Below are 14083 nucleotides of genomic sequence, written 5' to 3' on the forward strand. Positions count from 1 at the left end.
TGGTTAAAAATTTAAAGTTTTGTTAGTGACAGCCCTTAGGGTTGTCAATATTAATTAATTTGATGCTTTAAAATTTGTACTTTGTCTTGCGAAAATTCAGGGGACGGTTATTGATATATAAAGTACTACTTTTTATGCATGTAATAAGTTGTCAATGACAACCCTTAGGACCGTCATTATCATTTTTCAAAAATTTAATATATCATTAATTATATATGTTTCTCGCGTATTACACAAGTAATAATCTAGTTGTGTAATATATAAAAAACTTAATGTTATATGTACGCAAATGGATTGAGATTCCCTACCAACTTTATAGCTAAAGTTAGATCAACTTTGGCCATTGTATTAAATTTAATGGTCAAGATTAAAATATAATATATAAATTTTGATCATTGGATTTAATCTAATGGTTAAAATTGATCCAACTTTACCCATAAAGTTGGATAGGAATCCTAATCTATTTTTTTTACATATGCCAATAAATTACCTTGTTAAATTATCACATGTTGTTGTCATATCTCATGTACTTTAGCATACTGTTATGAGAGATATTATTATACCAACAACCAATATTGTGTTTTGAGTAATCCAAAGTTATTAAATACAGTAATAAATTTAAGTGGAAAAAAATAGCTAAAATACAGAACTGAAATAATGTATTTGAAGAAATGGGTGAGATTAGGACGGTTACCAAAACCCAATCTTTCGGTTTTTAAATTTTTCTTTAGAATGACGTCTGATTATTGACATCTAAGCGGGTAGTATGCTAGAAGTTGGAACCTGAAAACACTCACGGAGACCAAGGATGCGATAACACGGCTCGCACGTGGCTGAAGAGGTAGTAAATGCTCAAAACCATAGGGAATTGAGATTCAATCACTGGTCTCCAAGCCAACATCTCCTTCCCAGAACCCGTAAAAGGGCCCGCAGGTGGCCGCTTGATCTAAGACCAAGTGGTTTTGAGTTTTTAATTACGAACCAAAAGTTGTTGGATTTGGTTTTAGTTCGGTTCAATTGTCGGTTTTAGTTTGAATCGGTTTTTGGGTTTTTTCTAACCCTTTTAGCTTATTTATACTTGTAAATTAAACTAGGTTAGTTCTTGTGTGATGCACGACTTGATAATTTATTAGCTGAATGTTATGGAAACAATACAATGTATGATGAACTGATAAGAAGCCTTGACGTTCGTCCGTCAAGGCTGATGGTAAAACTTTACATACCAAGCCTTACCTTCTTTCCCAGGAAAAATCCTACGCATAAGCCTTCATGTCCATACTTGAGACTAACTTGGGACATTCTAACTTACACACGGGGACCTTTCCTTCATAATATCTTCCAATCATGGACGATACCTCATACCCTCTCAAACTAAGCTCTCATAAATTTTATTTATGGATTGATAACCATAAACATATACTACTAATTTTATACACCAGAGGTGGTTCATAGGGATTATTTTCTGCACCTACTCTAATATGAGTGCTGCTTATTTGTTGATTGCAGGCCATCAACAAAGGAATCCCCCCTAACGAAGATCTTGCTACGAGTTCATGTGGAACTTTCTCACACCCAAACCTTGATTACATATTTGTAACTTTCTACGGTGAAAGTTCCTTGATTCATTTCAATGTCATCCCTTAAAGGTAATGTGGTTACAATCAAATTAAGTAATTAACACAATATACAACTAGACGGTCTCGAAAGCAAGAAATTGTCAAAAACCAATAAAAACAATGTTAATGTTTTCTAACAACTAACAATGCAAGTAATCTGTTGGTTCCTAATCTGTTCCGAAAATGTTATATACAAATTAAATTGAACTTTTCTAAGGCCAAACTTGACCCAAAACATCCCTCTTCTTATATTGTCGATCCCATGACCAAGGAACATCTGCAAGGCACACATAGTCAATGTCAACAACATGAACAACTATTTGGTTTTCTGACCATCATAATAGTATCTTGCGGTTCTCTATTTGACACATCAGAGACGAAACATAATTTTAATTGACCCAATTGTATGTATATGGGTCAAAATTGACCCCTCTAGTCAAAACATATACTCGGTGTATGTTTTTTTCTATAAACATATGATTCAGAAAACAAAGCCAGATACTTAAACTGTTAAACTAAGAAATGAATGCACGTAACCTTCTGAAGAGTAACGTCTTGGAGGGAGTTCGTATGGCACAGGCAACGTAATCACCTCTGACAGATCTCTTTTCTGGTTATGTACTGAAGCCAATGTTACAAGTTTTGTTCTACTGATATCAGGATTTTTCAAAGAGGACCCACATTTATTCTGAAATAAAAAGTTGTTAGTTATGTAACAATTATGGAGTATAAGGAAGCATACAATTTTGCCTAACAATGAAGAAACAGATGGAAACAAACATTTTACCTTTGAAGCGCTCCCTATTTCAGTACAAGAAAATGGAGGAACATGATTGGTTGAAGATGGTAAAAACAGCACGCCAAGCTGCAAGAGTAAAAACGGTAATCAAGATACAAGGACAAATGATATATTTTCGCTCTCCAATCCATGAACTCTCGTATACTTTATACTGTAATTGCCTGTTTGACTACAAAACTGACTAAAAATGTTTAATCTTTCATGTATTTATGTTCCAAAATGTATTGTTTTAGAAACCAAATTTTACGTAAAATTTTCTGTAAGAACCATATACTAGAAAAAAGATGTGTACTTTTCAAATAAGCAAAAGCTAAAGTACAGTGAGAATTCAGCGAATGACCTATAATATATTTGCCAATCCAACTATTAAGTTACATACAATTATTAATAATTATTCCAGCTGACTCTCGTTTAACAATCAAAAGTCAAATGTGTAAGGTATTTCTTTAAATTAAGAGAGTCAAATACCTCGTAGGATCGAATCATCAGCTGACTATTATTTTTTTGTAGTGCTCCCCATGCAGCTTTACTAAGGTTTGCTGAAGTTAGCAAGAACCATCTGGCAAGCAAACAAAGGAAAGTCGAAATCAATAGTAGTTTAAAAATCAGTGGTTTGGCTACTAGGTCAAAAAGGGTCAGGTAAGGTTGATCCAGAATACATTTTTTCTAATTTTATAAACGTTTTGAATGTGCTAAATATGATTACCATTTACATATTACAGAAATAGTGATCTAACTAGGGTAGAGAATTGATCAGAAAACACTGTTTAATAAGTTGGGGAATGGTAAATGCACCTATATATGGCATGACAGGTGGTGTAATGAATGTCCATTGAGTAACTATGTGACTGAAGCAATGATTAATAGTGCAAAGCTTAGTCATAGTACTAAAGTTGTGGATATGATTGATAATGGGAAGTGGTCTTGGCCTAGAAACTGGTATGGGCATGATGGTATATTAGAAAAAATAGATGTCCCTAAGCTTAGTTAACAGAAAGAAGATACCATTGTTTGGGTATATAATAAGAATGAAAAAGTCAGGTTTTCTGTGAATAGAGTTTGGATGGATAACAGAGATTATGGTAGTAAAGTTAAGTGGGCTAAAGTGGTGTGGTTCACTCAATGCATTCCTAGCCATGCTTTCATCCTATGGTTAGCTTTAAAGGAAAGACTGAGTACACATGATAGGCTGGTTAAATGGTACCCCACGTGAAAGTTCGAATGTAAGTGGATTTGGCAGGAAGTGAAGGGTAAAATAAATGGTTTAGGGATGCCTAATGAATGGGATGGATCATTAAATGGTTCTTGGATTCTAAATGCCCCAAATCAATATGGAATGTTGTTCAAAGGATTGCTCTAGCAGCTTGCGTTTATCGGATTTGGAAAGAAAGAAACAGCAGAGTTTTTAACAAGATTGATATTTCAAAGGAGAAGATTAAGAGCAAGTTTTAGAAAGTATAAAGCTACGGCTGCTTGGAGTAAAGTTTAAGATTATTGCAGTGCTTATGAAGAGCTGAAGAAGAAGTGGGAGTTAAGATAAAAAAATATATATATAAAATATAGTGATCTAACTTATTGAATAACATATTGTAGCACAACAATACACTCTGGGGGACTTTTGAGTTGTATGGCTTGTTCAGCGCAGTTCCTTTAACAACAGCGAGCTACCCAATATTCGGGAAAGCCTTTACCTAAACCCTTACCGCCATACGTGTTCCTGAGGGTCTTACAGTAACCTTGCTTAACTTTTTAGAAATAATCTACTTATTCATAAGGAGCAAGTTGAAATTGGCAACTTTAAGATGCAGCGTTATAGAGACTTACGCAAGGTTTTGACCGTTATAACGAGTAAATGTCTTTATATGAGGCATTGCACGACTGTAACATTAAAAATATATCTATTAGTATCGAGTACAACTGGTTGATTAATATGAATCTAAAACCGCACATGCTTCCAGTTGACAAAAACAAAGCTAAATGTAATTATATGTCAATGAATATAACAAAAGGCTTTTTGGTAGGCTGCATAAAGATTAACAAGTTCATACAACTGAGGTTAATTTAATACCAGCGACCGGTGTGGCTTGCTTTCCATTTCGCCCAATATCTCTTCAGGAATGCTTTCTCTACATTCTTTTGAGGGCTTGGAACACAGCTCCCAGCTGCATAACCCTGTGAAGTAATGATTTAACTTAGTAACTAGAGGCAGTAAAATGGACAGCCAGTAAAGTTGCTTCCAACTTTACTAGTAAAGTTGAAAGCAACTTTAGAGGATCCTCATCCCAGCCAGTGGGGCAACATATCGAAACGAGATTGTCAAATTTGGGTAGGGGTTGAAACCTGTCAGTTCGATTGACCCAAACATAACAGAAATTCTCTAACATTAATGACAGAAAGTAAAAGCACAAACTCAAAAAACTAATGGTTCATTGGTGTATACATTTTTCTCAGTTAAACCATAAAAATAGCTACCAGATATTGAATATGTTAGCCTCGAAATATAAGGTAAGACGAATTGCCTTCCTAATAGATGAGTTTTTAGCATGGCCTCTTAAAAAGACTAAATCAGCAAACAATTTCACTAATATCATTCTGTATGTTATAATTTCATAATATAGCATAATATCTAGAGTTTAAACAATGATCAAATAACTTTAAATAAGACAGTTCATAATTGTGTATTTCCAGACGCAATGCAGTGATCAAGTATCAGCTACAAGACCATGATGACCGTCATCTACAATATGGGTGAACATTACCTCAAGAGAACACCTGATATCCTCAACTGTAGGCCATACAATTAGAGGTTCCCCCAGGCCAAGAGGCTTCTTATCATCTGAAACTCCTGCCGACATTGAAAATGCCAGCTCAGTCATCCACTTCTCATCTAAAGAACCCAGGGAAGAGAACTGTTACAGTGCAAACATATCAGTGCATAGAGGTAGTGATGAAATTTTTTACTCATATACTTCAAAATGAGTCAACAAAAGTCATTATTACCTCTAAAATATCAAATGTGTAATAAAAAGAAATAACTAGCTTATAAAGTTCAAATGGATCGAAAAGATAGAAAGTCGCCGAAAGCGTCCTTTTAGTCCATCAAACCTCCTAAATCATTATATAACAAAAAAAATACAGCTAATTTAATTAATGGCTTAATGCATAACTTTAGTAGTCATATGCTTGACCCACTAAATGTTTATACAAAGAAAAAAAATAGATAAAAACTTTTCAGGTCACTGACAACCAAAATAATAACTCGTCAACCACCTATCCATTTTTCCACGTCAATTAAAAATAAAGGGCATTCATATAAGTAAACAGATCATCATCAGTTATAGAGAAATATTTAATGAATACCTGATAAACCAGGGGTGAGTTCTGGAACTCTTTATCAAAAATACAGTCCTGTAGAATGGATCGTAGCTTCATGTGCCCCCATTTCTTGACATTTGAGCCTGTATGATATCCAGGCACAGAAGCTATTAACCTTACCTGAAATTTACGAGTGCCAAATTGGAAAGATGGTCGAAGTAGAAAATTGAGAGTGCATAACACTACTAAACCATCCGTTCATGTGTGTGTGTTTATTAAATAGAAAATTTACCCAATTTACTTAAAAAGGTTCAACTTAGGTAACAGTTAATCTCAAATGGGTCAAATTTAAAGTCTTCCCGAGAATAATCTTCGATTCCACACAACCTTTTAACGCATTACTAAAACGATTACGTTAAACATTATAATAATAAAGTTATGAATCATTTCTAATATGATATAAATAACTGGAAAAAAACAGTTTTATGTTTAACCCAATCAGACTAGTTTTGATCCATAGTGTGAAAAGGTACCAGCCTTGACTTGTTACCAACCGGCCATTACAAATCCTCTCTACTTCTGTCAGGAAATTACCGTAGCACTACTGTAATCAAATTTTTTAAAGAAGGACGAGTTGAAGCTGAGATTGCCTACTTCCGGAAGTTTGACAGAAAACTCAGGCCACTGCAAATATTAATAATAAGTACTAAAATGAGCCATAGATGACAGATTAATTTAATTTTATGTACAATGATAATACTAATTATGTACGCCACAAAATGAGAATTTTTTAATTGGAAAGGTAAATGACCTTCAATGCATTAAGATAGTCGATCAGGTCGGTTTCAAAAGCACTTCCTTTGTTTAAATTATCTTGACTTTTCCAGGGGAAATCTTGCATCCAGAGACCTTGGCTTTTGTTATTCCAATCAACGTAAATTAAGTTTGCTGTATGGACGATAACTCGCACTCCTTCAGCGTAGACCAGAAACATGGCTTTGGAATGGTGTGTTCCCCATGCAATAGGTAATGGTGGTTTGTGCAAAATCCAATTTGCAGGTTTGCTTTTCTATATGATAGCGAGGAATAAATTGGTGAGATTTTTACGCCAGCAAAAATCTTTAAAAGCATGAATGGTAACTTAGATCGACGCAGACCTTCATATGCTCCAGTCTACCATCACTTTCACCGTGAACCACCAAAACATGAGGGATATTCTTTAGAGTTGGACATGCTACACCAGAAAACAAAATGGTCATCATTATAAGTCCTCAATATTGACAAACTAAAAATTGTGGAAGAGTAACCAAAACACAAAAGAATTTTTTTTTAAAAGCTATAGATATGCTTAATAGTATTAGTAATTAAACTGAAATGGCAAAGAATGTGTAGTCATGATCTGGAATCCACAGAGAGTAGCAATGTAAGGTCTTAAAGAATTTTACAGATGACAACAAACTATACAAGTTTCACTAAATACATATCACAGACTCACAGAGTTGCAGAGTTGCACACTTGAGAGTTGTGAGGATGTTTCTTACCTGATATCAACCAATCAATGTCCACCATGTAGTTTGAAAGAACAGCAACAAGCACATTCCCCTAACAAACATATGAAAATCATATCAGAAAGCGTTTTCATAACCCTCATTATTACAGTAATATATACCAACCCCAAATGAACTGAGGGTACAAAAGTGACAAATGATAAGCACTTAATCTATCTTACTTCCCAACAAATTTCATATCAAGACAATAACTAAGCTAAATGTTTTTCCATCTTGTCTACGTTATCAAATTAAATAAGAAACTATACGCCACAAAGATAGTGTCTCTTCAGACCATAATAAAGTAGAAGTGCTCATTGCAGAAAATGATGTTCTTTCAGTGCGACTTTTTAGTTATATTATGTCAAATGTCAAGGCATATTATTTTCCATGATTTTTTCCCCTTGATCACGCTACAAGCTAGGGATGGTTCTCGGTACCGTACCGTACCGAACCGGTTGGTACCGAAACCGAAATCCATCAAATGTAGGAACTGAATACCGTACCGAAGTTATGGTACCGGTCATCGGTTCGGTACCGGTTTTTACGGTACCAAAACCGAATGGTATCGAAAAAAAAGCAAAAAGAACTTTTGATTTACTGATATTTGGTTTCAGAGTTTAAATATGCATGGCATGGTAGTTTTTTTAAGGTTGGACTAACTTCAGTGTACATGTACACATACTGTGTTGCATATTAATGATTTTAATAATATATTTTATATTACTGTTGGTGTTTTTTTGAGCAAGTAGACTCTTAAATTTTAGAACAAAGCAATCAGAATGCTTTGGGCGGGGAGGATACAGGCTGCTACACCCGATTGCAAACTGCAACATTAAAACTTTTCTTGCAAAATGCTACACCGATATAACAGCTAAGATGTATTGTTTGGCCAATATATAATATGTTACAAGCAACAGAATATATTTGAAAGCCATTTCATTAGCACTAATGCAAAAAACTCGCTTTACCTGAATCACATCACCAACTGACACAGAACTAGTATTAGCCCATGATTGCAGACCTTTCACGCGCATAAGCCGAAAGGTCATGGACAATATCTCTTTTGGGGGCTTAAAATTGCGAATTGCCTCAACAGAGCTTTCCTTATCTTGTATATCATCATTCATTTCCATCTGCACGTAAAAGAGAAAAAGATAAGTCATATACTCATAGCAGTCAACTAAACTACACAACAAAAACTGCTACAGTAAGAAATACCACTGGAACAACCACAACAAACATCTTACCCATTTTTGATATACTCTTTGAATCAATAAAATGGTACCTGCAATCTTCTAGCAAGGGCCTCATCTTGGGAGACTTGTCGCAATCGTTTTTGTGTAGGTGACTCATCTTGAACTCCTTCAGTTATTGGTCTCTTTCCGGTGTTTGATGAAGATCCTTTTCTTATAATATCGATAGCTCTATAGCTAAACAAGTAGTGCCCAGGGATTAATTCTATAATATCACCATCTCTAATCGTCTGTTTCTCTCGAGACAAAAGCTTCTTCCTTTGACCCTGAGATCTAATCACAACCGGGTTTGTTCCTTCCTACAAATCGATACAATACGTCAACCATATATTACTCTTTTAACATCATTAAAGCATCACTAATAGCACTATACAAACCAAAGCGATCCAATTGTGAGGTAATTTAGTCATTCAACATTGCTATAAATAGTTACTTACATACATTGGTACCATAAAAAAAAAAAAAAAAAAAAAGAAGTCCATTACATACGTAGCTAATTACATACGAATGACAATTCGTCACATTATACGGCAACAATCTTATTATCGTAAAACTAACAAGTGTCGTGTATACGAAAGAGGTAGAGAAACGATACCACGAAAAGTTGAGCAGAAGAAACATCGGGAGAGACAGTAATAGTGACATGTTTGCGACTAAGTCTTTTGTCGGGAATCGGAATAACTTCTCGCCCTATAACATTAACTCCTTTACTAATTTCAATGCTTGGGATTGGATTTGAAGTGTTTTTTTCTTCTTCATCTGTTAATGGAACCAAAATTCCAACTTTCTGTATGTAAATAAATAAAACTATTATGTAATTTATTAAATAATCAACATAGTGATAATGAAAGTTTATAATGAATGAAGACGGGGAGGCACCTGAGAAGAATTTGACATTTTAGAGAATAAAATAAGATCATAAAACCCTAAATAACGGAAATATGTTAATTTTTGGGGGGTTTTGGTCAAGATAATAGTGGGTCAGTAACTAAGTATTGTACTGATGGAGCTCCGTTTTACTTTTCTTTTTTTTTCTTTTTTTCTCTCTACGATTTGTTTTACTATGAATTGGTCAATGCGTTAAAATCACGTTCGAACAGACCGTTTTACCGGGTATGTTCATCGGGAATGATCGGTTAAGTTATTAAGTTAATTAAAATTGTTTCTTTTAAAAAAATTATATTGACTTAATATATACAAATATCTTTTTAATCATTCAGTCAATTAATGGTTAAAAAATAAACATGCTTAAAGGATTGTTTTTTCTAGTTTAACAAACAGAAATTTAAACCGGAAGGTATTTTCACATTTAACTGATATGGTTCATCCATGTTAAACGAATAGACTAAGCAACACCCCTTAAGAGAGCAGATTTGATTCACATTTAACCGTGACGAGAAGGGGTATTCCTAAAACAAGATAAGAGGATAGAGTATCGAATGACCTAAAGGAGCTTGGTTTGTCGTTAGGAGACAGACTTACAATACGAGTACTTAAAGAAAGGAATAAGATAAGATAGTTTATTTTATTTTATTTCTTCATTCCCACCCACCCCATATTATCTTCACTGAGGATGTTTGTGATGTTCGTAGTTTTAGAGTATTAACAATTCTCGTCAAAAGTTTGTGTATGTTATAAATGCGATTAAATCATCATATTGACATAAATTTTAGTCATGCTTCACATGTGTGAATGTCCTTTGGTTTGTGCAATTATGATATTTTTGTTTCTCTTGATTTCCAGTCGAATCTTTATATATACTAAAAGACAACTGACCTAATAGCTTATTGACCAATCACAACTCTTGATTTTATCAAATTAAACATTGATGATGTCATAATTATAACTATAATTTACAATTACAATTTATGGATGCATAAATCTTAATTGAAGATACGTATTAGATATATTCAATTTAATAACAAAGCTAATTCCTAATATCGATGATATAGACATAAAGATATAGATAGATAAACTAGATTTGGAGTAGTTATCTATATTATAGAATAAACTTATATAACAAATAGTCAAATATACATACAAAAGATAATTTGAAAGATGATTTACTCATTTACAATTTTACATAGTGTAAAAGACACATACCGAATAATATGGTTATTAGGCTCACTTTCAATAATAATGGATGAGTGGTCATATATCTTGGATTGGAAAAAGAGTTTTTCATCTTAGACTTTAAAACACGAAAACATTAACAATTTTATAATTTTACTTTGAATATATGAGTATATATTTTGATTATTAATCTTTATTTGATTGCATTTTATTATTCGATGTTATTGATGATCAAAACTGTCGACCTAACTTCAAAAATATATAAACTTTAAAAATATTTTAAAAAACGGAAACATTGTCTATATATAAACTTTAATCATGCAAAAAGGTTTTGTCATCTTAAATTCTAGAAAACGAAAACATCAATTTTATAGTTTTACTCTTTCAGATATAATTATATATTTCAATTATCAATCTTTATTTGATTTTTCTATCTTAATATTATCTTAATCTCATCTTAATTTTAATATCTTTTATTATACTAAAGCACAGTTGCTCTAATAAATTATCGACCAATCACAGTTCTCGATTTTTTAAAGTTCACTTTTGTTTTCAATTTTGACTATAATTTACATTTTCTTTTTCTATCACAAATTTACATTTTTGACCCAATAATTTTAAATAAAATAAAAAAATAATAATAGTTACTATATATCCAATAGAATGATGGCTAATATTATCCAATAGAATAGTAACTGATATATATCCAACAAAATAATCATTAATATATATTGTTCTATCATATAAATATAAAATTATTTGATTAAAGATAAATAAAATTTAATGTAAATATATTAAGATTTTATGAGTAGTTGTACTATTATTTTTTATTGTTTTTTAGTAATTGTCATGATGCATGTAAAAAACATAAGCATATATAAAAATATAATTCATTATAGGAAAAACATAAAAAATTGTCATATTCTAATTGAAATATTTAAGATATTATTCAAAGATAAAATATTACTTTCAATAGTGTAATATTAGAATGTAATACACCATGTATGACAATAAAACAAATAAAATAATAATGACTTATTATGATTTTGTAATGTTTAAATATTGTTATGTATGTCACTATTTACAACTTTGATGAACATATATTTTTTAATTTTCAATTATCGTTAAACATGTCATTGTAAACAACTTCGATAAATATATTTTTTTTTAAAAATATTTCAATATAAAACTCAAAATGTTGATATATTGATCAACTTTTTATTACTCAAAATAATATATTAAATTATAAACTATAATAAACTAATATCCAATATTGATAATACCGTAAGCTCCGTGTATTATATACGGGCCTCAAATCTAGTAAAGAGTAAATCCATGGAAGAATTAAACTTAAGTTAAATTGTTTTCATATTTTGATAGCTATTCTAAGTACTCGATATCCAGTTAGGTGCCTTCTTTGTTTGTTCCATATCGTGCTCAATTATCGATTTGTGTATGGTGCTTGTAGGTTGTTTGTTGTCAAATCCATTTGTCCAAAACGAACACCAAGAGTATAAGAATTTTGTATCGAATCATGGTTCCTATATTTTTCATTTAGTTTCTTTTAGACAGATACGTTTCATGTTATTCGTCATTGACTTATCGTACAATCATTTTAAGGAGAAATTCTCAGGGTAAATATTTTAGGGATTATTATCAATGAATGTAACTAACTATGTTAAAATGTTTATGTTATAAGATATTGTAAAATGTCTATGTCATGTAATGAATCCTCAAATCCCGATTATTGGATGTACCTGACCACTCAAAAACTTACACGTGACAGCTTATATGGTTACCACATATACTCTGGTACATCCATTAACCAGAATTTGAAAGTTCATTAACATATACATTTTACGAAATTTTTACATAACATAGACACAAGCTAGAAGCCTGGAAGGGAGACAAAAACTTTGTTGTTGTTACTCTCTACATACGAGACACAAGCTAGAAGCCTAGAAGTAAAACAAAGGATTCCACATGAACGGATACGATCAAAATATAGTAAGAGATATGACATAAGTTTCCGATCCTAGCTAAATAAATTTGTTATCGTGCTTTTAACTGAATTACCGAATTCTAACTCATGAAGTAAGTAAAGTTATGAAGGTGTTCAAAATTTCTAGAGTTACTATTGTTACAATTTTTTATTTTTTACTTTTTTACCTTTTTCATTAAGATACATCTTTAAGCTTTGTTTTTTTAATAATAAATTAATAATTCAATAATTATTTCATCAATATATGAGTAGAGTCGTTTAAAGTTTTTGTTTAATCCCTGATAAAATGAACCTAGTATAGAAAATTTTAGACCTATAGCTTGATGCCCCCTTCGAGTGTGATACTCCGGGGATTGATCACTTGACTATACATATCATAGAAGTTTAATAAAGCGATTATATCATCATAACGTGTTTCGCACTTACGATCTATTAGAGAAATTGGGTGAGCAATAGGGTTTGAAGGCTTCTTACATCATTTAGTTTGTTTACATGAATCTAATAGGAGAAAAGCTTTTAGATTAGCAATTGGCTCTCCCTTTAAATTCCTTGATGACCATGGATGTCAAAAGCTAGACAAGGGAGGTGGAAATGGTAGTTTGAAATTCTTTGATGACCATGGATGTAAAAAAAAGAGGTAGAAATAATAAATGTTAGTCTCTTACACATAAATTAGATGAAATCTTTCTCACATCTTAATTATTTTTAAAATTTTTTCATAATCAACATTTTTTTTTTACTTTTTGAGTTATATATATTTTTTTATTTAAAAAAAGTAAAAATGTGAGGACAGTCTTTCACCAACTTTGATGTATAACAACAACACCCGGATTTTTCCCTTACATTGTATTTATACATAATATGAAACTAGAAGCATATAAAATCCATTAAAACTTGCATTAAAACAAACATATAAAACTTCAAGATTGCAAAAGACCATTTGATATCCGGCCAGGGCACCGGATCAAACCAATTTTGGACCGAACTAAGCGGATATTTGGTAGAATGGAATGGAAAGGGTGAAAATTGAATGAGAATCACTTCTCTTGTTTGGTGACTATAAGAGAATGGAAATAAAGTGGTAGAAAAGTGAATCATTTCCATTCTCATGATTCCTCACAAAATGGTAAAGAATGGTGAGAATGAAATCAAATTATCTTTTTTTTTTCTCATGTATTTAACTATTAACTTTAATTATTTATATCATGATATTATAATTAGTTTTGTTAAAAAAAATTTATATTAATTTGTTTATTTTATATATTTCTCTTTGTTCATTCTCTGTTGTTACCATACAACTTAATTATTCTCTTTCCAAAAAATAATTCTCTTTCCTACTATTTCTTTTTTTTATTTCATTTCCATTCTCTATGATTCACTCTTACTAAACGCCCTTAAGACCATAGACATGGGTATATATAGGATTGACAACCAGACCTATTGTGCTGAGGCAAGAGTTAGTAGTTAGGTTTAGG

The 14083-nt window shown here is 31.9% G+C and overlaps 1 protein-coding gene across 1 annotated transcript; it reads right to left on the reverse strand.

Annotated features, from left to right (window-relative positions):
• Positions 1–1640: 1640 nt before the first annotated feature.
• On the reverse strand, positions 1641–9473 carry LOC122581948 (tyrosyl-DNA phosphodiesterase 1). Its single transcript, XM_043754278.1, has 16 exons — positions 9413–9473; positions 9129–9320; positions 8566–8832; positions 8249–8413; positions 7272–7332; positions 6888–6964; positions 6542–6799; positions 6325–6414; positions 5776–5910; positions 5175–5324; positions 4484–4587; positions 4240–4293; positions 2884–2974; positions 2404–2481; positions 2154–2304; positions 1641–1893 (listed from the first exon to the last, which is right to left on the reverse strand). Exons 1-16 carry the CDS (start codon positions 9428–9430, stop codon positions 1829–1831), a joined length of 1956 nt encoding a protein of 651 aa, XP_043610213.1. The 5' UTR covers positions 9431–9473; the 3' UTR covers positions 1641–1828.
• Between the last annotated feature and the right edge of the window lie 4610 nt (positions 9474–14083).

The sequence above is a fragment of the Erigeron canadensis genome, chromosome 9 (genome assembly GCF_010389155.1).
Source record: "Erigeron canadensis isolate Cc75 chromosome 9, C_canadensis_v1, whole genome shotgun sequence".
Classification (NCBI taxonomy): Eukaryota; Viridiplantae; Streptophyta; class Magnoliopsida; order Asterales; family Asteraceae; genus Erigeron; species Erigeron canadensis.